This window comes from Oncorhynchus mykiss, chromosome 4 (genome assembly GCF_013265735.2).
Source record: "Oncorhynchus mykiss isolate Arlee chromosome 4, USDA_OmykA_1.1, whole genome shotgun sequence".
Taxonomy (NCBI): Eukaryota; Metazoa; Chordata; class Actinopteri; order Salmoniformes; family Salmonidae; genus Oncorhynchus; species Oncorhynchus mykiss.
Genome location: NC_048568.1, coordinates 14,918,228 through 14,943,304, shown reverse-complemented (window position 1 = coordinate 14,943,304; position 25,077 = coordinate 14,918,228). Strand labels below are relative to the sequence as shown.

The window sequence follows — 25,077 nt, the reverse complement described above, 5'->3', positions numbered from 1 at the left end:
TTGATCCTAGGTCCTGGCAGAGTTGTGCAGACTCAGGACAACTGAGCTTTGAAGGAATACGCAGATTTAAGGAAGAGTCCGTAATTTGCTTTCTAATAATCATAATCTTTTCCTCAAAGAAGTTCATGAATTTATCACTGCTAAAGTGAAAGTCATCCTCTCTTGGGGAATGCTGCTTTTTAGTTAGCTTTGCGACAGTATCAAAAAGGAATTTCGGATTGTTCTTATTTTCCTCAATTAAGTTAGGAAAATAGGATGATCGAGCAGCAGTAAGGGCTCTTCGGTACTGCACAGTACTGTCTTTCCAAGCTAGTCGGAAGACTTCCAGTTTGGTGTGGCGCCATTTCCATTTTGGTCAACTGCTGTGTCTCTTCTGTGGAAGAAATACATAGCATTTTAGGAACTGAACATATTTATTTTATTTTATGGTCAACTGCTGTGTCTCTGTGTCTCTTCTGTGGAAGAAATACATAGCATTTTAGGAACTGAACATATTTATTTTATAGCGTAGATCTTACAGACTCACTTTATATATATAGTACCTCATAGATAGATAGTACACCAAAAGTATGGTCTGCTACTTGTGAGGCAGAAACCCATGTATGGATATTTTATCTGGAACTGGTGTGAAATGGCTAGCTAGGTAGCGGGGTGCGCACTAATGGCATTTCAATCGCTCTGAGACCTTGAAGTAGTTGTTTCCCTTGGTCTGCAAGGGCTGTAGCTTTTGTGGAATGATGGGTAACGGTGTTTCGAGGGAGACTGTTGTCGATGTGTGCAGATGGTCTCTGGTTCGAGCCCAGGTTGGGGTGAAGAGAGGTACGGAAGCAAAACTGTTACATACACTACCGTTCAAAAGTTTGGGGTCACTTAGAAATGTCCTTGTTTTTGAAAGAAAAGCAAAAATAATTGTCCATTAACATATGTCTCACAAATCCTTAACTGGCAGCTTCATTAAATAGTACCCACAAAACACCAGTCTCAACAGTGAAGAGGTGATTCCAGGATGCTGGCCTTCTAGGCAGAGTTGCAAAGAAAAAGCCATATCTCAGACTGGCCAATAAAAATAAAAGATTAAGATGGGCAAAAGAACACAGACACTGGACAGAGGAACTCTGCCTAGAAGGCCAGCATCCCAGAGTTGCCTCTTCACTGTTGACAATGAGAATATTCTACTTGTTTTGTTAAATGAACCCTCCACTGATTCTTACTACCGTCCATGCAGGCAGATAAGGATAGAGAGAATGCAAGACATTTTTACCAGGAATCTCTACCAGCTGGAACTGCCGTATTTTGAACTGTTCCTGCGAAAACAGCTGTCATGCATGTCCAATGAGATTGCCTCACCTCAACCAGAAATCCACGATTATTTTACGCAAACACTCACGAAAATATTCTGTAAACGTATCGTGCATACGTCGGATGTCTTCTTTTGTTATTGTTAATTGTGTAACAAGTGTTGTATGATCATTCTGTGCCTCACGCATGCACGTTGAGATGTTAAAATAACTGACTAACCTACTGTATTATGTCACCACACAATTTGAATGAGCCGGATAAAGTTTACTGTACCATTGTGCATTATGCTGTGCTGCATGCATGCAAAATATTTGAACTGTGGCTATGGTGATTTTCCTCATCTGTTGTTCAGCCGACTTCTTTGTGACACAAATACTGTATTTTACAAATACATGTGTTGAATATTTGTCATTCATTTCCTGACATACAGTACCGGTCAAAAGTTTGGACACACCTACTCACTCAAAGGTTTTTCTTCATTTTTTACTGTTTTCTACATTGTAGAATAATAGAGAAGACACCAACACTATGAAATAACACATATGTGATCGTGTAGTAACAAAACAAGTGTTAAACAAATTAAAATATATTCTATATTTGAGATTCTTCAAATAGCCACCATTTTGCCTTGATTATATTTTTGCACACTCTTGGCATTTTGTCAACCAGCATCATGAGGTCCTGGAATGCCTTTCAAATAACAAAAAGTTAATTTGTGGAATTTCTTTCCTTTCTAATGCGTTTGAGCTAATCAGTTGTGTTGTGACAAGGTAGTGGTGGTATTCAGAAGATAGCCCCATTTGGTAAAATACCGTGTCCATATTATGGCAAGAACAGCTCAAATAAGCAAAGAGAAATGATAGTCCATCATTATTTAAAGACATGAAGGTCAGTCAATAAGGAAAATGTCAAGAACTTTGAAAGTTTCTTCAAGTGCAGTTGCAAAACCCATCAAGCGCTATGATGAAACAGGCTCTCATGAGGACTGCCACAGGAAAGGAAGACACAGAGTTAACTCTGCTGCAGAGTTAACAGCCTCAGAAATGGGCAATTAACCACACCTCAGATTGCACCTCACAGAGTTCAAGTAACATACACATCTCAACATCAACTGTTCAGAGGAGACTGTGTGAATCAGGCCTTCATGGTCAAATTGCTGCAAAAAAAAACACTACAAAGGATACCAATTATAATAAGAAGAGACTTGCTTGGGCCAAGAAACAATGGACATTAGACCAGTGGAAATGGAAATGTCGCCTTTGGTCTGAGGCGTCCAAATGTTAGATTTTTGGTTCCAACCGCCGTGTGTGGTTCCCACCGTGAAGCATGGAGGAAGAGGTGTGATGGTGTGGGCGTGCTTTGCTGGTGACACTGTCAGTAATCTATTTAGAATTCAAGGCACACTCAACCAGCATGGCTATCACAGCATTTGGCAGCACTACATCATCCCATCTGGTTTGCGCTTAGTGTTGCTATCATTTGTTTTTCAACAGGACAATGACCCAAAACACATCTCCAGGCTGTGTAAGGGCTATTTTACATATAAGGAGAGTTATGGAGTGCTGCATCCGATGACCTGGCCTCCACAATCACCCGACCTCAACCCAATTGAGATGGTTTGGGATGAGTTGGACCACAGAGTGAAGGAAAAGCTGCCAACAAGTGCTCAGAATATGTGGGAACTCCTTCAAGACTGTTGGAAAAGCATTCCAGGTGACTACATCATGAAGCTGGTTGAGAGAATGCAAAGCTGTCATCAAGGCAAAGGGTGGCTACTTTGAAGAATCTAAAATATATTTTGATTTGTTTAACACTTGTTTGGTTACTACATGATTCCATATGTGATATTTCATAGTTTTGATGTCTTCACTATTATTGTACAATGTAGAAAAAAAATTTAAAAATAAAGTAAAACCCTTGAATGAGTAGGTGTGTCCAAACTTTTGACTGGTACTGTAAATGTTTTTATAAATATAAATTTGCCCTGTGCGTCTCCAAGCATGGTCTCCATACAGCCTAGCCCTAGGCCTATGGCCTAAAGTATAGGCAATGGATCATTTCATTGAGACCACACTAGGCGCACTTGATATTGAGCGCCCAGCAGAGTGTCAGGGATGAGGGGCAGTATCGGGTACACGTTGAGATATAATATGCAACTAATTCTCAAACACTGAGCTATATATGACACATAATCCATTACAAATTACATGACCCTCCCCCAGACTAAATAAAACAATACTAAACCCTCCCCCTGAATGAATTGAAAAAGTATGACTTTCCTCCATTATACGACATATTACACTCATTACCGGGATGGTTGTTCCAGTTTAGATGATTGAGGTACTCTCAGTATTCAATCTTCCCTACCCCAGCAATCATTCTGATTGCAGGTTGCAAGTGAAAAAATGCCACTTAACCCAACTCTGTCCGGATTCAAACTGGAATTACACATCACTTTGCAAGCCAGCATAATGTGACTTGCAGGCCTGATGTGGCCTGTAAACCAGGACTTTCCTAACACAATTGAAGAAAGGCCTTACTATACAGTATATGTAATTACTGTCATAAAGAATGTTATTTTAAATGCTAATAAGGCTGGTGGAACCGTTCATAGACGGTTCTAGGAAGAACCCTCCAAAAGTGAAATGGTTCTTCTTGCAAGAACCTTTAGATAATTAAATGTTTTTTTGGGTAGAACCCTACATAGAGGGTCATAGGTTTGCAAAGGGTTCTACCTAGCACCAAAAAGGGTTCCCCTATGGGGACAAACCTGAAGAACCCTATATGGTTCTATTTAGCACCTTTTTTTCTAAGCATGTTGTGAAGCGGAATGTAAAAAAATGGCTCAACTTACCCCACTCTCCCCTATTAAGTCTCAAGGAGACCCACTGTGTTGTAGCCACACCAGGAAGAACAGAGAAAGGGGGAAAACCCTCTGGGCTCACATACAACAAGCTTTCTAGCCAAAACTCTGCATGGGGCTACAATGAGGAAGTGAAATGACTGCATTTGTCTTTTGCTTCCTTGCTGGCAATGGTCTGAGTAAAGTCTCAGGAGACTTCCTCATATGAATAAAAACAGTACACACAGGTTCTGTCTCTCAACGTGACCGAGGTGGCTCTCTCCTTCACACAGCAACAGGCTCGCTACCAGACAAACAGGCTGATGCTTCTTCTAACCACCACAACAGTAAGTAGAGAGAGAGCAAAATTAGCGTCTAATATCCAAATCTTGTTGAGCTGCAAGGGTTTACAGTAGGGAAATGTTTGTAACTTCTGAGAACCAATGTATTTTTTTAGTTCGTTTTTGTTTCTGTGATAGTTCATTTGGATTATGTGTCTTCCTGATATACAGTATATGTGTGTGCTTAAAAGAGACTACCCACTGGGCACACAGTCATCAGCCAGTTCTGTTTTCATATAATTTCAAACAGCATTGTAAACATTGAAATTAGGGTAAAACTTAAACTTCAATACATTGACTTAACCTGACTAAAAGGTTGTTGCATCAATCTAATTTCAGCATAATCATCAGAACTATGTAGTGTATGTAGAAATTGCGTTGAAAACTCCATGTAGAAATTATGTTGAATATTAGACATTGTTTCAATGTTGATAGTAAAATGGTATGTTTGAATCAAAGTCATTGTTTCAACATCATGCCATCAACCTAAATAAAGAGATAAATTGAAACAAGATGCAAATGCACAGTCCAAAGATTCCTGCCTGAATAGGAAAACCTCTCTGATCTTTATGGTTGAATCTGTGTTTGGAATTCACTGCTCGACTGAGGGACCTCATAGATAATTGTATGTGTGGGGTACAGAGATGAGGTAGTCATTCAAAAATCATGTTAAACACTATTATTGCACACAGAATGAGTCCATGCAATTCATTTTATTCCTGACCGTATGTAGGCTTGCCATAACAAAAGGGTTGAATACTTATTGACTCAAGACATTTCAGCTTTACAATTTTTATTCATTTGTCAAATGTTTGAAAAACATAATTCCACTTTGGCTTTATGGGGTATTGTGTGTAAACCAGTGACACAAAATCTCAAATTAATCAATTTTTAATTGAGGCTGTAACACAAAAAAATAAATGTAAGTCAAGGGGTGTGAATACTTTCTGAAGGCACTGTATCAGAAATAAATCCTAAACAATAAAAGGTCAACATCTCATTATTTTCAGAAATAAAAGGAAATAGATCATCTCAAACTGCAGTGGTCAAATGATTTGCACACAGAAGCAAGCACCAACGAGCATCACATGGGCATTGAGCGTGGCAAACGCGCTCTACAAATGAAATGTTACTTTTATTATCAAGACAGAAAAATATACACGTAAAAGCTTAATTACATAAAGGAATATTCGTGGGAATATAGCCATAATATAAACGACGGAAAGGAGAAGGGGAAATATTTGAAAAGTCTACAGTTTAAAAAATACTTTGAGAAGAAGCTGCTCCCTTGTGTGGATGCTACTTCTCAAAAATGTTGATATCTCTTATAATATCTATTGTGCTCATTTTTTTATTTGTTTGGAGAAAGAAAATGGTGCAATAAACTAGTGAACTATTTACCACAAAATACAGTTGAAGTCGTACGTTTACATACACCATAGCCAAATACATTTAAACTCAGTTTTTCACAATTCCTGACATTTAATCCTAGTAAAAATGTCCTGTCTTAGGTCAGTTAGGATCATCAATTTATTTTAAGAATGTGAAATGTCAGAATAACAGTAGAGAGAATGATTTATTTCAGCTTCTATTTCTTTCATCACATTCCCAGTGGGTCAGAAGTTTACATACACTCAATTAGTATTTGGCAGCATTGCCTTTAAATTGTTTAACTTGGGTCAAACGTTTCTGGTAGCCTTCCACAAGCTTCCCACAATAAGTTGGGTGAATTTTGGCCCATTCCCCCTGACAGAGCTGATGTAAACGAGTCAGGTTTGTACCCTCCTGCTCGCACACAATCTTTCAGTTCTGCCCACAAATTTTCTATAAGATTGAGGTCAGGGCTTTGTGACTCCAATAAATTGACTTTGTTGTCCTTAAGCCATTTTGCCACAACTTTGGAAGTATGCTTGGGGTCATTGTCCAAATGGGAAGACCCATTTGCGACCAAGCTTTAACTTCCTGACTGATGTCTTGAGATGTTGCTTCAAATTTCCTTTCTCATGATGCCATCTATTTTGTGAAGAGCACCAGACCCTCCTGCAGCAAAGCACCCCCACAGCATGATGCTGCCAACCCCGTGCTTCACAGTTGGGATGGTGTTCTTTGGCTTGCAAGCCTCCCCCTTTGTCTTCCAAACATAACAATGGTCATTATGACCAAACAGTTCTATTTTTGTTTCATCAGAACAGAGGACATTCCTCCAAAAAGTACAATCTTTGTCCCCACGTGCAGTTGCAAACCGTAGTCTGCCTTTTTTTTAAAATTAAAATTATGGCGGTTTTGGAGCAGTGGCTTCTTCCTTGCTGAGCGGCCTTTCAGGTTATGTCGATATAGGACTCGTTTTACTGTGGATATAGATACCTTTGTACTTGTTTCCTCCAGTATCTTCACAAAGTCCTTTGCTGTTGTTCTGGGATGGATCTGCACTTTTCGCACCAAAGTACGTTCATCTCAAGGAGACAGAACACATCTCCTTCCTGAGCAGTATGATGGCTGCATGGTCCCATGGTGTTTATACTTGCGTACTATTGTTTGTACAGATGAACGTGGTACCTTCAAGCGTTTGGAAATGTCTCTCAAGGATGACTCAGACTTGTGGAGGTCTACAATTTTTTTCTGAGGTCTTGGCTGATTTATTTTTATTTTCCCGTAATGTCAAGCGAAGAGGCACTGAGTTTGAAGGTAGGCCTTGAAATACATCCACAGGTACACCTCCAATTGACTCAAATTATGTAAATTAGCCTATCAGAAGCTTCTAAAGCTATGATGTCATTTTCTGGAATTTTCCAAGTTGTTTAAAGGCACAGTCAACTTAGTGTGTGTAAACTTCTGACACACTGGAATTGTGATATAGTGAATTATAAGTGAAAAAATCTGTCTGTAAACAATTGTTGGAAAAATTGCTTGTGTCATGCACAAAGTAGATGTCCTAACTGACTTGCCAAAACTATAGTTTGTTAACAAGAAATGTGTGGAGTGGTTGAAAAACGAGTTTTAATGACTCCAACCTAAGTGTTTGTAAACCTCCTACCTCAACTGTACTTACAAAATAATACATATAGGAGCAAATCAGCCTGAATATCAGGACACACAACTGAAATGCATTTCAACAACTAATTAATAATCACATTGCATGTGAAACTGTTCTTTAGAGATTGCAACTCCTCTGTCCCCACGAAAAGTATGTTTATGGATCCATCTACATTCATTCCACCTGGGTGGGCCTATTGACCCAGCTGTGGACACATACTACAGACTGGTGGATAAACACATACACAATATATACTAAAGTACGTGGACACCCCTTTAAATTAGTGGATTAGGCTGTTTCAGGATCAACCTTTCCAACAAGTCAGTTTGTCAAATGTCTGCCCTGCTAGAGCTGCCCTGGTCAACTGTAAGTGCTGTTATTGTGAAGTGTAAATGTCTAGGAGCAACAACAGCTCAGCTGTGAAGTGGTAGGCCAGACAAGCTCACAGAACAGGACCGCCAAACGTTGAAGCGAGTAGCACGTATACATCATCTGTCCACGGTTGCATCACTCACTACCGAGTTCCAAACTGCCTTGAAAGCAACCTCAGCCCAATAACTGTTCGTCAGGAGCTTAATGAAATGGGTTTCCATGGTCGAGCAGTCACACACAATGCCAAGCGTCGGCTGTAGTGGTGTAAAGCTTGCCGCCATTGGACTCTTGAGCAGTGGAAACGTGTTCTCTGGAGTGATGAATCACGCTTCACCATCTGGCAGTCCGACGGACCAATCTGGGTTTGGCGGATACCAGGAGAACGCTACCTGCCCCAATGCATAGTGCCAACTGTAAAATTTGGTGGAGGAGGAATAATGGTCTGGGGCTGTTTTTCATGGTTTGGGCAAGGCCCCTTAGTTCCAGTGAAAGGAAATCTTAACGCTACAGCATACAATGACATTCTAGATGATTCTGTGCTTCCAACTTTGTGGAAAGCCTTCCCAGAAGAGTGGAGGCTGTTATAGCAGCAAATGGGGGACCAACTCCATATTAATGCCTAGGATTTTGGAATGAGATGTTTGACGAGCAGGTGTCCACATACTTTTGGTCATGTAGTGTATATCCAAGTTAGAGGCTTCTATCCCTTATTTCAGGAATAACTTCCTCTATAGTCATCTGTGAGGACAAGGGAGGCACTGTTACTGTACAAGACTACACTGCCTATACCATTGAAGTACTCAGGCAACTGAATGACCCGCAAAACACCAGTCTCAACATCAACAGTGAAGGGGCGACACCGGGATGCTGGCCTTCTCGACAGAGTTCCTCTGTCCAGTGTCTGTGTCTTAATCTTTTCTTTTTATTGGCCAGTCTGAGGCTTTTCTTTGCATCTCTGCCTAGAAGGCCAGGATCCCGGAGTCGCCTCTTCACTGTTGACGTTGAGACTGTTATTTTGCGGGTACTTTTTAATGAAGCTGCCAGTTGAGGACTTGTGAGGCATCTGTTTCTCAAACTTGACACTCTAATGTACTTGTCCTCTTGCTCAGTTGTGCACCGGGGCCTCCCACTCCTCTTTCTATTCTAGTTAGATCCAGTTTTGCGCTGTTCTGTGAAGGGAATCATACAGTGTTGTACGAGATATTCAGTTTCTTGGCAATTTCTCGCATGGAATAGCCTTAATTTCTCAGAACAAGAATAGGCTGACATGTTTCAGAATAAAGTTCTTTGTTTCTGGCCATTTTGAATCTGTAATCGAACCCACAAATGCTGATGCTCCAGATACTCAACTAGTCTAAAGAAGGCCAGTTTTATTGTTTCTTTAATCAGGACAACAGTTTTCAGCTGTGCTAACATAATTGCAAAAGGGTTTTCTAATGTTCAATTAGCCTTTTAAAATTATAAACTTGGATTAGCTAACACAACGTGACATTGGAACACAGGAATAATGGTTGCTGATAATGGGCCTCTGTACGCCTATGTAGAGCTTCCATAAAAAAATCAGCCGTTTCCAGCTACAATAGTCATTTACAACATTAACAATGTCTACACTGCATTTCTGATCAATTTTATGTTTTTTTAATGGACAAAAAATGTGCTTTTCTTTCAAAAACAAGGACATTTCTAAGTGACCCCAAACTTTTGAACGGTAGTGGATATCAAGCAAGTATTTTTATTTTCCACAAGTATTATCAGATCAACTGTTTTGTACAGATAATTGTCAGACTCAAGTTACAAATGCTGGTGAACACTCAAATAAAAAAAATTCACAAATGTATTGCACTGGGCCTTAACTAGTCCTGTATTAGCGTACAAACGCTGCACATCCACCCCCAAACTACTTCCTGTGGCTATGTCCTTATGATATCACCTTAGCTCCTTACATTATTTCTATTGATGAAAACCATTGTTTACCTCTTGTGTCGCACACATTTCATTCAACATTTAATTCTAGCTCACAATCAAGGACAGCTGTGTATTCCCTTAAACAGTGGTGAAGTGTGGGCCTGTGACTATGTAGCCTTGTGACACTGTCCTACTGGACTCTGTGCAGGTTCCTAGTTAAGTGTAATGGAGTACTATGGAATGTTGGAATCTTGTTATCTTCCTGCAGATGGCAGTATTGAGTCATGACCTGAGGGCCCACTTATTTTCTTTCTCCAATCAAATCTAAACGTAAACTTTTCAAACATATTCCATTCTCCTTTCTCTTGTTTGTATTATGGTTATATTCCCGAATTTCACTAATATCTCTTTTTGTAACGAAGCTTTTAAGTGTGTATTTTCCTGTCTTTATATTAATAATAATATTTTATTTGTAGGGCGCGTTTCCCACACTTAATGCATATTTGAAGCTTGTTGGTGCTTGCTTCTGTGCGCAAATAATTTGTCCACTGCAGTTCGAGATTATTTATTCCCTTTTATTTATGAAAAGAAGCTGATACTGGCCTTTATTGTTTATGATTTATTTCTGATATTTTAGCTTAATTCAATTCATTTATACTATACTATACAAGAAAACTCTACATTTTACAGTAGCCTATGTATTGCCTACCTAAAACATCCATTGATACATTTGAAGTCCTTAAAAATAGAAACGTCATATCCTAGTAAAATATAACCTAGATATATATCACATTTAGAAAGGATTCAGACCCCTTGACTTTTTCCACATATTGAGTTACAGCCTTATTCAAAAATGTATTAAATTGTCCCCCCCCCCTTTTTTTTTTACCCCATCAATCTACACACAATACCCCATAATGACAAAGCAAAAGCATGTTTTTAGAATTTTTTGCAAAACAGAAATATCACATTTACATAAGTATTCAGACCCTTTACTTACTTATTACACAAGCCACTCCTGTGTTGTCTTGGCTGTGTGCTTAGGGTCGTTGTCCTGTTGGAAGGTGAACCTTCACCCCAGTCTGAGATCCTGAGTGCTCTGGAGCAGGTTTTCATCAAGGATCTCTCTATACTTTGCTCCACTTAATCTTTCCCTCGATTCTGACTCGTCTCACAGTCCCTGCCGCTCAAAAACATCTACACAGCATGGTGCTGCCATCATCATGCTTCACCGTAGGGGTGGTGCCATGGTTTCCTCCAGACGTGACACTTGGCATTCAGGCCAAAGTGTTCAATCTTGGTTTCATCCAACCAGAGACTCTTGTTTCTCATAGTCTGAGAGTCCTTTAGGTGCCTTTAAGCAAAAAAACTGTCTGATTAGGAGGAATAATATCCGACAATACCTTTTTAATTCTTTGCGCTATGCATTTTGAGAGAAACACTGAAGTGTAAGGGACCTCCAATTTTTTGAAACGGACTGGATCTTTATATTTAACACTTGGTTCCTGTTTCAGGAATAATGAAATCAGACCTTCTTGTTGAGTATCTGATAATCTACCATTTTTATAGGAATGTTTAAAACATATTAATAATGGCCCTCTGAGTACATCAACAAAGGTTTGGTATACCTCAACTGGTATGTCATCCAGCCCTGGAGTTTTCCCAGACTTAAAGGCTTTAATAGCATCAATAAGTTACTCCTCTGTAATGTGGCCTTCACATGAGTCTACAGCTGTTAATTTTACATTATTAATAGAAAAAAAAATCCATAGAATTAACTTCGGTTAGTGGAGATGGAGGAGACTGAAACAAAACATATGCTTAAAGTACTTTGCTTCCTCTTTCAAAATATTCTTTAGTGAATCATGGGTGACTCTGTCATTAGTTTCAGTAAATCATTTTTGGTAGCATTTCTATGTTAAAGATTAGAAAAGAGCATGGGGCATTTTTCTCCATATTCCATCCAGTTCACTTTATTTTTTATAATAAACTCAGCAAAAATAGAAACATCCTCTCACTGTCAACTGTGTTTATTTTCAGCAAACTTAACATGTGTCAATATTTGTATGAACATAAGATTCAACAACTGAGCAAGCATAAACTGAACAAGTTCCACAGACATGTGATTAACAGAAATTTAATAATGTGTCCCTGAACAAAGGGGGGGTCAAAATCAAAAGTAACAGTCAGTATCGGGTGTGGCCACCAGCTGCATTAAGTACCGCAGTGCATCTCCTCCTCATGGACTGCACCAGATTTGCCAGTTCTCGCTGTGAGATGTTACCCCACTCTTCCACCAAAGCACGTGCAAGTTCCTGGGGATTTCTGGGGGGAATGGCCCTAGCCCTCACCCTCCGATCCAACAGGTCCTAGACGTGCTCAATGAGATTGAGATCCGGGCTCTTCACTGGCCATGGCAGAACACTGACATTCCTGTCTTACAGGAACTCACGCACAGAACGAGCAGTATGGCTGGTGGCATTGTCATACCGGAGGGTCATGTCAGGATGAGCCTGCAGGAAGGGTACCACATGAGGGACGAGGATGTCTTCCCTGTAACGCACAGCATTGAGATTCCCTGCAATGACAACATGCTCAGTCCAATGATCCTGTGACACACCGCCCCAGACCATAACGGACCAACCACCTTCAAATCGATCCCGCTCCAGAGTGTAGGCTTCGGTGTAAAGATCATTCCTTCGATGATAAATGTAAATCTGACCATCACCCCTGGTGAGACAAAACAACGACTCGTCAGTGAAGAGCACTTTTTGCCAGTCCTGTCTGGTCCAGCGACGGTGCCCATAGGCAACGTTGTTGCCGGTAATGTCTGGTGAGGATCTGCCTTACAACAGGCCTACAAGCCCTCAGTCCAGCCTCTCTCAGCCTATTGCGGACAGTCTGAGTACTGCTGGAGGGATTGTGCATTCCTGGTGTAACTCGGGCAGTTGTTGTTGCCATCCTATACCTGAGGACGATCAGCTGTCCGTCCTGTCTCCCTGTAGCACTGTCTTAGGCCTCTTACCGTACGGACATTGCAATTTATTGCCCTGGCCACATCAGCAGTCCTCATTCCTCCTTGCAGCATGCCTAAGGCACGTTCACGCAGATGAGCATGGACCCTGGGCATCTTCCTTTTTTTTTTCAGTCAGTAGAAAGGCCTCTTTAGTGTCCTAAGTTTTCACAACTCTGACCTTAATTACCGTCTGTTAGCTGTTAGTGTCTTAATGACTGTTCCACAGGTGCATGTTCATTAATTGTTTATGACTCATTGAACAAGCATGGGAAACAGTGTGTAAAACCTTTACAATGAAGATCTGTGAAGTTATTTTGATTTTTACAATTTATCTTTGAAAGACAGGGTCTTAAAAAAGGACATTTCTTTTTTTGTTGAGTTCATTTTACATTTGATCTTTCTTGAATAAGTTCCTACATTTATTTTTGTTTTTCTTCTAACTTTCTGTGTCTCTATGGTACAGTTGTATTTCTATCTATCTATACTGTTAGTCCTTCTATTTATTTTGTTGATATGGACTCTTGACCTAAATTGCTTTTGTTTTAGAGATGAGCGTAGAATTGCATGGCCTCTAAAGGCACATTTAAAAGTGTCCCATACATTAAGGGGATCTGCTGTACCTGTTACGTCGGACATAGTCTGTTATAAATTCTTCTGTCCTAGGTAAAAACCAGTTATCATCCAATAGGCTTTAATTAAACTTCCAATATCTTCGCCCACGTGTGGATATTCTGTAAGAGTAATATAAACACCTACTCATTCAAGGGTTTTTCTTTATTTTTACTATTTTCTACATTATAGAATAGAACGATGAAATAACACATATGGAATCATGTAGTAACTAAAAAAGTGTTAAACAAATCAAAATATATTTGAGATTCTTCAAATAGCCACCCTTTGCCTTGATGACAGCTTTGCACACTATTGGCATTCTCTCAACCAGCTTCACCTGGAATGCTTTTCCAACAGTCTTGAAGGAGCTCCAACTTATGCTGAGCACTTGTTGGCTGCTTTCCCTTCACTCTGCGGTCCGACTCATCCCAAACCATCTCAATTTCGTTGAGGTTGGGGGATTGTGGGGGCCAGGTCATCTGATGCAGCACTCCATCACTCTCCTTCTATGTCAAATAGCCCTTAAACAGCCTGGAGGTGTGTTGGGTCATTGTCCTGTTGAAAAACAAATGATAGTCCCACTAAGCCCAAACCAGATGGGATGGTGTATCGCTGCAGAATGCTGTGGTAGCAATGCTGGTTAAGTGTGCCTTGAATTTAAAAAAAAATCACAGTCTCTGTCACCAGCAAAGCACGCCCACACCATGACACCTCCTCCTCCATGCTTTACGGTGGGAAATACACATGCGGAGATCTTCCGTTCACCCACACTGGGTGTCTCACAAAGACACAGCAGTTGGAACCGAAAATCTCACATTTGGACTCCAGACCAAAGGACAAATCTCCACCGGGTCTAATGTCCATTGCTCATGTCTCTTGGCTTAAGCAAGTCTCTTCTTCTTATTGGTGTCTTTAAGTAGTGGTTTCTTTGCAGGAATTCGACCATGAAGGCCTGATTCACAGTCTCCTCTGAACAATTGATGCTGAGATGTGTCTGTTACTTGAACTCTGTGAAGCATTTATTTGGGCTGCAATTTCTGAGGCTGGGAACTCTAATGATCCTCTGCACCAGAGGTAACTCTGGGTCTTCCTTTCCTGTGGTGGTCCTCATGAGAGCCAGTTTCATCATAGCGCTTGATGGTTTGTGTGACTGCACTTGAAGAAACTTTCAAAGTTCTTGAAATTTTCCGTATTGACTGACCTTCATGCCTTAAAGTAATGATGGACTGTCGCTGTTCTCGCCATGATCAAATCAAATGTTATTTATTTGTCACATGCGCTGAATACAAACTTACAGTGAAATGCTTACTTACAAGCCCTTAACACTTATTTTTCTTAAAACTGCATTGTTGGTTAAGTAAAAAATAGATAAGTAATAAAAAAATAAAAAATAACAATAGCGAGGCTATATACAGGGGGTACAGGTACACAGTCAATGTGCGTGGGGGCACCGGTTAGTCGCAGTAATTGAGGTAATATGTACATGTAGGTAGAGTTAAAGTGACCATGCAATATGGGCTTGGTCTTTTACCAAATAGGGCTATCTTCTGTATACCCCCATACCGTGTCACAACACAACTGATTGGCTCAAACACATTAAGAAGGAAAGAAATTCCACAAATGAACTTTTAAGAAGGCACACCTGTTAATTGAAATGGACCGCAGAGTGAAGGAAAAGCAGCCAAGTGCTCAACATATATGGGAACTCCTTCAAGAATTCCAGTTGAAGCTGGTTGAGAGAATGCCAAGAATGTGCAAAGCTGTCATCAAGGCAAAGGGTGGCTCTTTGAAGAATCTCAAATCTCAAATATATTTAGATTTGTTTAACACTTTTTTGGTTACTACATGATTCCATATGTGTTATTTCATAGTTTTGATATCTTCACTATTATTCTACAATGTAGAAAATTTTAAAAATAAAGAAAAATCCTTGATTGAGTAGGTGTTCTAAAACTTTTGACCCCCATATACTACTCACCACTGCGACCTATATGTTTCGCGTTGGCTGGCCCTAGCTCCATATTCGTCGTCAAACCCACTGGCTCCAGGTCATCTATAAGTCTTTGCTAGGTAAAGCCCCGCCTTATCTCAGCTCACTGGTCACCATAGCAACACCCACCCGTAGCATACGCTCCAGCAGGTATATTTCACTGGCCATCCCTGAAGCCAAAACCTAATTTGGCCGCCTTTCCTTCCAGGAACGAATTGCAAAAAATCTCAGAAGTTGGAGTCTTATATCTAATCTATCTCCCTCTCTAACTTTAAGCATCAGCTGTCTGAGCAGGTTACCGATCACTGTACCTGCACACATCCCATCTGTAAATAGCACACCCAACTACCTCATCCCGATAGTATTACTTACCCTCTTGCTCTTTTGCACCCCAGTATCTCTACTTGCACATCATCATCTACACATCTATCACTCTAGTATTAATGCAAAATTGTTATTATTTTCGCCTCTAAGGCCTATTTATTGCCTACCTCCCTACTCCTCTACATTTTCACACACTGTACATAGATTTTTCATTTTTCCCCCCAATTTTTCTTTTATTTTGTGTTATTTACTGCACGTTTGTTTATGTGTAACTCTGTGCTGTTGTTTTTGGTCGCACTGCTTTGCTTTATCTTGGACAGGTCGCAGTTGTAAACGAGAGCTTGTTCTCAACTGGCCTACCTGGTTAAATAAAGTTGAAATAAAATGTAAAAAATAAAGTCGGCGTGTGTCTAGTCTGGTGCAGAATGATTCATCTCTGGCTTGAGATGAAGTGGTGTGAGGGGATGTGGTTACATGTAGATTGTTCAAGCTGTGAAGAGGTATAAGATCATAAACACTGTTCTCACATGCAAATGAACATGGGGGTGTAGGGTACCTTAATGTAAATTGATCTTCAACTTGTTCTGCATGTAGATGACTAACTGGCATGGTATGCTTCTTCGTTCGAGTTTATACTAAAACATGGCGATGTTCGTCTTAGCCTGACATTTACTTCCTCTTTATCCAAGTCTCTTATCAAACCGATGACACCACTGCCGTTCAAAGTCGAATGCAAATCAGGAAGAAAGGGTGCTATGAAGGAACAAATGATGGGGGTGGATGGCATTTCACAATTTGTGCATACAAGTGTAACTGTTCACTGTCTACGATCTGTGTAAAATACACGTTATCTTAGTTTTGTTGACAACTTCTTGCTAGTTAAGCACATTCCGGAACCAGAATAGAAGGTAAAGGGTGGGCTGAACCCGTATGGAATGCATGTCACTTTCACCCTCCCAGTCATTAGTGCAGTCACTTTGTAAAATAATTATTGGGGTTTTCCAGATTATCTTTAGAAGATGTCTGACTGGGTTGGTGTTCAAGTTTTTGCAAAAAAAATATCCTAAAACATTTCTGTTTCGAGACCAACATCCTCAACGATTCCAGTGGTGTATATTTGTTATGACAACGGACACCACTGGTATCAGACACCAAATGAAAGCATTAGAGCAGGGCTTTATTTAAGTTGGCCTGAGACTACAGGGGCTTTCTCGACCTCTTATGACGTGCGTGCGTGATCATGAGGCTGTGGCAGCGCAAGCAGCCAATTCTATCGCTGCCAGTCTAACCACATTCAAAGTGTCTAAAAGTCCCTGTGACTCCACCATGATACTTCCTGTGTTTACAGAACCAGAGAATGCCTCACCTCAACCCTTGCCTCTTCTGCACCTGTCAAATCTTCCAAAACTGACACTGTTGCTGTGGAAACCATGATGAAATGATAGAAAAGGGAGGCGAGGAGGATTCCCCGACAGACAGAGCCCTGCCAGGAGCCTGGAAGGAGGACACCTAGACTACTTAGAGACACTGACAGAACTGAGGGAGGAAGCCTAACTGAGCTGAGGACCAGCAGCATGGACCAGCAGCATGGAAAAGTGGAGCGCTTCCTCAAGCTGGGCTACTCCCACAGTGACATTGTGCGCGTGTTGGAGAGCCTGCGCCATGACGCCCAGACCAACGACATACTGGAGGAGCTGATCAAGACCTGCCAGACCCCCACTACCACCACCCCATCCATACTAGCCAGCCGCTCAGCCTACTCCAGCCCACAGCTGATCCCCCGAGGCTGCAGCTCTCCCCAGCCCAGCCAGCCCCTGCGGCCCAGCTCAGCTACAGACAGGGATCCCACTGGGGGATTCAGACCAGTGGTCATTGATGGGAGCAATGTGGCCATGAGGTGAGTTTACTGATCCTCCATTTAGGACTATAGGGATTGTAGCATTAGATGGATAAAGACAGAGTACTGGATGAAATGCTGGCACAAATGATGGTAATGTAAGTACTAATGAGAAAAAAAACACAACAGCACATAGGGATTTATCTGGTCACGGACAGTACCTGTATTGTCACGGTACATTGCCCCCATAGAGAGCATGTGAAGTAGTACATCAATGTTCCTTTCATTTTTACTCTATGTGGCTACCTGATTTGTCCTATTCTGGGCAGATGTTACCCACTGAGGTATAAATAACGGTGTTACCATTGCGTGCCAGTAACTGAATGCTATATCCACTCCAGTTTCACTTCACAGACCAACTCATCTCACCCTTCCTCATTAATAGAGAGGGAAGTGGGAGTGGGCGATGCTTTGAGGTGAATTTCAGAAGAATCTGCGGTGGCTGGCAGGTGACCACAGGTGTATGAGAGGATGACCTTTGCCTTCAACATAAATAACTCGTATTCAGATGCAATGGCAATTGGCTATCGATCAATAGCATCAGATATGCTATAACAATAGTGAGAGAAAAAAATAGTTAAAAAATACTCTGAGATAATCAACAGGTGATGGGAGGGAGGGGATGAAACTATAGCAGAAACTGAGAGGAACAAAACAACAATGTTCACTTCTCATAAATCAGAGATTTTCTTTCTGACACCGATCACTCGTCTTGAATTAGATCTGCTTTTTGTGGGGGACTGTCGCTGAACTTTTGAAGGTTTCTACTTCTAAGGCACAGTCACTCCTCTCATACTCACCCCTTTGGCAGATATCTCAGTGACTGTGCTTACAAAGCCACCTTTGATTACTCAAGTCCTGAGTTTCCTTGTCCCGAAAGGACAAGAGAAAGAGAGAAAGAGAGAAAGAGAAAAAAACAAATTCTACCCAAAACACTGTCTCAACTTTCTAAGCAAAGGACATCTTTCTACTCATCATTGTGTATTTTCTATAACATCATTGTTGTTCTAGTGTTGTTGTTGGGTTCGGGTGCCCCAGTGGTTTAAAAATAGGCAATGAGGTCTTATGTTTGGTGCAAAGCTGCCTACCACTTCCTGATGGTTGATTGCTCTATTTACTGATGCCTGTAGGCAAATCATCCTCTCTCAGTGAGCTGCTGTCAGTCAGGCCCTTTGAGGCCTCCGCGCAACCAGTCTTAGACCTGTCTAAAGTTCCGCTGGAGACATCACGCCACTACCATACAGGATGCTGCAGCTCACATCTGTCATGCGAGGTTAAATAAGTGTAACATTATACCTTATCCAAGCTTTTCCAAGAACAGAAGAGTAGTGTTGTTGAAGAGGCACACAGAGATTCTGAGACTTCCTGTTATTCCAGTTTATAGTCATTTGGGGAGATAGTTTTCCCTTAAGGCTGGTTTCTGGGATTGAAGGACACACAAGTGTCTTTGCTGTGGTTCTGCAAAAGAGTTCACATGAATTGGAGTAGTTGGGTCACACGGCTGACAGGATTTCTGAGAAGGGAAAAGAGACGTGACAGCTGTTTAGAAGTGAAAAAAGGAAGCTAATTTTCATACTCTGTCTTTGTAGCCATGGCAACAAGCAAGTGTTTTCATGCCGGGGGCTGCTGCTGGCAGTCAGGTGGTTTCTGGAGAGGGGTCTTCGTGACATCACTGTGTTCGTGCCTCTGTGGAGGAAGGAGCAGCCCAGTCCCGAGGCCCCCATGACAGGTAGGACACACACCTGTTATACTGTCTGACCAGGGCTAGATGGCACTGTGGTGCTAACGGTCAAGAACACACAGAGATCTACAATCCCTTACAAAACAGATTAGTTTTGAAACTGCAGTACAAGTGCTGTGGTATTTTGCAGAATAACTGCAGTTGAACTGCAGTTATACTGCACTGTAGCTGCAGTTACACTGCAAAATGACTGCAGTATGGACGCAGTATTGCAGCATATTGCTGTTATACTGCACTCTGACTGCAATCTTTTTTTTCGTAAGGGACATTAATGGTCCAGGTTTCAATCTTCTTTATGGTCTTTTATAACTGAGAATTGTTGTTCACACCATGTCTTTGGACCAAATGGCACCATTTTCCCTATGTAGTGCACTACCTGTGACCAGGGCCCATAGGGCTTTGGTCAAAAGGCTCAGGTCAAAAGTAGTGCACTATAGAGGGAAAAATGTGCCATTTGGGACAAAGACCATGTCTTGTTAATGGCTGACATATGACCCATCAACTCCGTGAAACCCTAACCTCTTGTCACGTGGCCCAGCAGATCAGCACATCCTCCATGAGCTGGAGAAGAGGACGATCCTGGTGTACACCCCGTCACGCTGCGTCAACGGGAAGAGAGTGGTGTGTTACGACGACCGCTACATCGTCAAGCTGGCCTACGAGTCCGACGGCATCGTTGTGTCCAATGACAACTACAGAGACCTGCAGATAGAGAGGCCAGAGTGGAAGACGTTCATAGAGAAAAGGCTGTTGATGTACAGCTTCGCCAATGACAAGTAAGTCTCAACACTGAATCGCTCAGCAAAGGTCAAATCAAATCGCATTTGTCACAGGCGCCGAATACAACAGGCGTAGACCTTGCTGTGAAATGCTTACTTACAAGCCCTTAACATCTATGAGGGTACCTGATGCAGGGCCTATAAGGAGGATATAAACCATTTTAAATTGGGATTGGGGACAGGGATACAGTACGAGAGAGATGGTTCCGCCACCTACAGAATCACTCCAGCTTGTAAACATATGATAGATCTGTAACAAAGGCATGGCTTCCAAGAGTTTTGAGCATCATGCTTACTTTCATCTTTCTATGACTTTATATTCGAGGTTCATGCCTCCAGATGATCCTCTGGGAAGGAATGGCCCAACGATTGACAACTTTCTGATGAAAAAGCAGTGGACCCCAGAAAACAAGCAGCAGCATTGCCCGTATGGTTGGTAGATATTTTTTTACAATACACTTTTATTTTCAGTTTCCTTTCTCATTTATCTGGGGGGTTTCAACTAACTCCAATATGAGCCAGCTGAGCAGGATTTGATTTCCAGTTTGTGATTAGCAGTTGGGTCTTGTGATTTTATTTGGTTGTTGGCCATAAGAGAGCAGCTCCACTCCAAGGCACAGTACCACTCACAAACAAAAGGCATTTTTATCGACACCCAGGATAGTAGAGCTTCAGATTAAACGTCAGGCCTGGGATTATTCCTGTCAGGGGAGTACAAAGCTCCCTCATAGCACTCCAACGTGTACCTAGGGGATCAAAAACAGGCTGGTGACCAGACTTTATTTTTGTTTGCCTTGCCAAGTGTGTTTACAGTACTGAAGAAGGGGAGGGGGGGGGGGGGGAAGAGGGCTTTACAGTGCACTCAGACGGACACACATCCTTGTTGACAGTCTCTTTAAAGAGATACATGGTACATCTGCAAGCCGTGTTTTGAAAGGCCATAAATATTCCTTATTTGTTTCTTTCCAGGAAAGAAGTGTACTTACGGAGTGAAGTGCAAGTTCTACCACCCAGAGCGCTCCAACCAATCACAGCTGTCTGTGGCAGATGAGCTGAGAGCCAAGAGCAAACCTACTGCTCAAACAGACAGGGAACGGTCATTTCTCCCCTCAGGCCCCAGCCCTGCTCTGATCCAGGAAGTCAGCCAGGAGGCCCACACTTACACATCCCCTTATGAGCTGGATCTAACTACAACTCATCTATACAAATATCTATCCACACCGCCTCCCCTTATAAAAGAAGAGCATTCCCATTCCCATAGGGCTTCGCCTAGCGATCAGTTCACCAGCCAGAGAAAAACAGGCAGCCCAGTTCTACACCACAGGTCCAGCCTCCGCCTCTGCCCCAGCCCAGACACTGACGAGGCCTTCAGCTCCCTGGAAGCCTCCCTGTCCAGACTCTATGTCCAGGACCAGACCAACAACACCAAGGGCCCAGTGGTGTCCTACACCTACAGCAGTGGGGTGGCCAACTGCAGCCAGCACAGTGGGGACTTCTACCCTTCCAGCACTTCCAGTAGCCACAGCCACGCCAGCAACCAACAGAGGCTCAGCCTGGGTGGACCCTCCTCAGCCTGGGATGCCCCGCAAAAACTGCCACAGTGTGGCTGTGACGACTCACAAAGCTTTGAGTGCAGCCCGTGCATGTACAGACACCAACATCTCCAGTCACAGCTAGGAGAGTGCTCCTATGCTGTTCACAGTAACCATATCCATTTCACAGAGCAGCAGTACTTCCAGAGTCCTCCCCCACAAAGGCAGAGTAACAGCCTCCCAGAACACAGCCCGGCACAGGGCCTCTCTGGCGAGAGAGTGGGGATGACCAGGTCCAATGGAGGTAAAGCTCCAGAGAGTGAGCAGAGGAGGAGTGTGAAGAACCAGCTCAGCACCCTCTTCCCCCACAGCATGGTAGACTATGTGATGAGTGTGTACCCACACACCCTCAATATGTCAGAGCTGGTGCCTCTGATTCAGAGGTTCCGAATCAGCCACATTCCTTTCTAACATGCAAGACCTGTGATCATTTCTCTGTAAGCATTAAACACAGTAGTCTTCAGCAGACTAGAGGAAAGCCTGAAATGTAGCAATCTGAGCTGAATGTGTTATGTCAAGTGCAATGCACTACTGTCTCCTGAATGATGCTAGTTCATTTTGAATCTAGCATTGACTTAAATATATTAAAAGCAGCATGTGTTGTTTTATCATGTAGCCTCAAACTGAGGGAAGCTATAAGACAAAATGGATGTTGACCTGTATGGTATGCAGAATAATGCTGTCCTTGTTATGTTTCTAATCCATATTAAACATAAGTCATTGGCAATTGTCTGATTATCCATCTCATTTACACACTGCCAAGCTCCCTGCACTTTATCGTACCAACTATCTTAGGTCTCTACTGCCATCTATTGGAGTGAGGAGAAATGATCCAAAGACAATTGTCATCACGTCACCACAAGCCAACAACCAATGGAATGGAATCAACATGTAGAATATCCAATAAGAAATCCAGAATAGATTTTTTTTACAATTTTTTTTTTACAAATAACTTCCCAGCTAAAATCAAAAACACTTTAGATATCCAAATGATTTTATTTTGTTTTATTAATAAAACAAGTATGAACTGACTCTTCACAACGAGCTTTGCAGATAAAGATGAAAACTGGGTTTCTTTGAGGGTTTTAGAGGGGGAAAAAACATGACATAAGTGCTTAAGAGAGACAACAAAGAATTTAGCTTCTACCTAATTGTTTTTTTAACAATATACTAAGCTTTGGTAAAAAAAAAAAAATTTAAAAAAAGAATCTTGATTTGTGACTGCATAGATAATCAATACAAATGCCAATCTAAGGCATTAATGTAAGGCAACATGTAAAAAAACTTCACAAAGAATAATAAACTATTCCACAATTAAGGTAAAATCATTACAATGGTAAACTTTTAAACCATCCGCATCAAACAAAAGCTTCACAGGACAAATGAAACCAAATAAAAACAAGATACAAAGAGGACAGTCACCATTTTGTCTCACTTTACTAGAAATGTAAAGATGGCACTGTCCTTGTCGTCTTTTTTTTGGAGGATATATTCTAAACTTCTGGCCAGGAGGAGATATGGTAAAGCACATACCTATATAAATATCTGCTGATTTGAAACAGGAATATTTTTTAAACATATTCATTCTGATCTTTGGAACACTCTAGAAAACCCAATTTATACTGCATAGCAAAATACTCTGATTTCTGAAAGCCCTCGGGAAACAGTTGCCTTCCACCAAGCTGTACATAGACAACACCTTAATACAATTACCAAAGTCTTTTCTTCCATCCGATTTGAAAGCGTCTATTTTGATGCAAGTTTTAGGATGAACTGAAAAATTCATGGGTCTCGTGACGCTGAGGTGTAAAAGTCCCCAAATATTAAACCTACATTCCAGTTGTCAGATAAGATGTCATTCTGCTTCTGAGCTTTTTTTCACCAGTCCAAGAGCTCTGGCATCCTAGAAAATTCGTCCATCTTTCGATTTTGCCGCATCTGCAGATCGTACACAGGGAATTCTGCATTTACACAAGCGATGAACAACAGACGGAGTGAACGAAGCTTCAGGACTGCAGAGTTTTCATACAACTGCTCCCTTTTTCCCCCCTTTTTTTTAAACACGATACTTAAAATTCTCACAGAAATCAAGTAAAGAGCTTAAAAAGGGACACTGTGCTTATTGGTTTGAAAGAAAATGGAAACAAAACAAAGTTATTAAAGTCTATAAAGCTATACTTACAGGAAATACAAGTGTTTCATAGTGTGAGGAAGAAGGCATTTAAGGCACATTCAAAAATTATGTACAGTAAAAAGCTCAGGGGTATTTCCTCCCCCTATGTACTGTACACATAAAGCATGCAATTTATTTTCCGTTCTTTTTACTGTAGATTGAAGAGATTGATAAGGGACACTACAGGGCAGAACGAGAGGCAGGTTTTGGTGGCAGTAATAACACTGAGTTTCCCCCAGCCATCCTATAGAAACAGAAACCAAACAAATAGTCCACAAGTAGTCTGTTAGTTTTCCCTTCAGGTGTGAGGTGACAGCTGACCAAAGTTCCCATTCCTGATTAGGCCATCACAAATCAGCAAAGGCACCCATGTTGGTTTTCGTGCGTGTGTGTGTGCCCTCACACTGCAGGACACCGATAATACTGTATAAGGAAGCAGCGAGGCATCCCCAGGGGTAAAGTCGCCCGTCGAGCGTTGAGCAGGGAAGGGGGATGACCCCATGCATGCAGAGACTCCAAGGTGAGGTATCCTCCAACTCTGCTGGCTAAGTAAAGTAACACAACCTGTAAACACTATCCAGTCAAGCCTTCAGCATTATACAAACCTCGGAGGAGGGGGGGGAAAAGAAACAGGCCCAAAATGGAAAAAACTACAAACCCTGTCCATTCATTTTCTTACCACTAGCAAAAGAAAAGCCTTTCAAATCTAGTTTCTTTGACTCTCATAGAAAAGTGGAGCAGGGTGTTGGGTATTGTCGGCGTCTTTGTGGCTCAGAAGTGCCGTGGGAACTCGCACTGTTCACAGCGGTTGAGGGCGGGGTGGTTGAGGAAGGTGCAGGCAGTGCAGCTCCACTGCGTACCCTCGTCTTCCTCCTGGTCTGACTCTGGATAGAGGGGAGGGAAAGAGAGAGAGAGAGAGAGAGGGGGAGAGAAAGAGGCTTTAGTCACCCAACAGACTACAGAGAAACACACAGACATACAGGCAGCTGCAGGCAATGAACATCAATCAATGTGTTCTGAGACTGTCAAGGGTGAATCAATGTGTCAATCAACGTGCTGGTTTGTTTTTCAGCAATAAAAATGGAATTTTGTCACTGCACCACTGATGGTTTGAGTTGGCAGTTGTTGGTAGTTGCTGAATCACTGTGGTTCTTTTACCC

The 25,077-nt window shown here is 41.7% G+C and overlaps 2 protein-coding genes across 14 annotated transcripts in view; one reads left to right on the top strand and one right to left on the bottom strand.

The window, feature by feature from the left end:
• The first annotated feature begins 4,032 nt into the window (after positions 1-4,032).
• On the top strand, positions 4,033-22,939 carry LOC110522155 (probable ribonuclease ZC3H12D). Its single transcript, XM_021600305.2, has 6 exons — positions 4,033-4,488; positions 17,084-17,632; positions 19,222-19,361; positions 19,915-20,149; positions 20,478-20,584; positions 21,122-22,939. The coding sequence occupies exons 2-6, from the start codon at positions 17,310-17,312 to the stop codon at positions 22,153-22,155; spliced, it is 1,839 nt and encodes a 612-aa protein (XP_021455980.1). The 5' UTR covers positions 4,033-4,488; positions 17,084-17,309; the 3' UTR covers positions 22,156-22,939.
• LOC110522153 (TGF-beta-activated kinase 1 and MAP3K7-binding protein 2) overlaps positions 22,678-25,077 on the bottom strand; it is a 72,091-nt gene continuing 69,691 nt past the window's right edge. For 11 of the 13 annotated variants that reach the window (XR_002473262.2, XM_021600291.2, XM_021600296.2 and 8 more), the window contains one exon: positions 22,678-24,801. Coding sequence is in view for 10 of the 13 variants with exons in the window: in XM_021600291.2 (XP_021455966.2) it covers positions 24,689-24,801 (113 nt within the window). In the remaining 3 variants the exon portion in view is untranslated. The remainder of the gene's footprint in view (positions 24,802-25,077) is intronic. The other 2 variants (XM_021600302.2, XM_021600304.2) reach the window with 2 other exon arrangements.

Excerpts from the sequence above, each read along its gene's own strand:
- LOC110522155 (XM_021600305.2), top strand. The coding sequence starts at position 17,310 with ATGGACCAGCAGCATGGAAAAGTGGAGCGCTTCCTCAAGCTGGGCTAC. Across the intron at positions 17,633-19,221 it reads GGGAGCAATGTGGCCATGAG|CCATGGCAACAAGCAAGTGT; the intron begins GTGAGTTTACTG and ends CTGTCTTTGTAG. Across the intron at positions 20,150-20,477 it reads TACAGCTTCGCCAATGACAA|GTTCATGCCTCCAGATGATC; the intron begins GTAAGTCTCAAC and ends TTTATATTCGAG.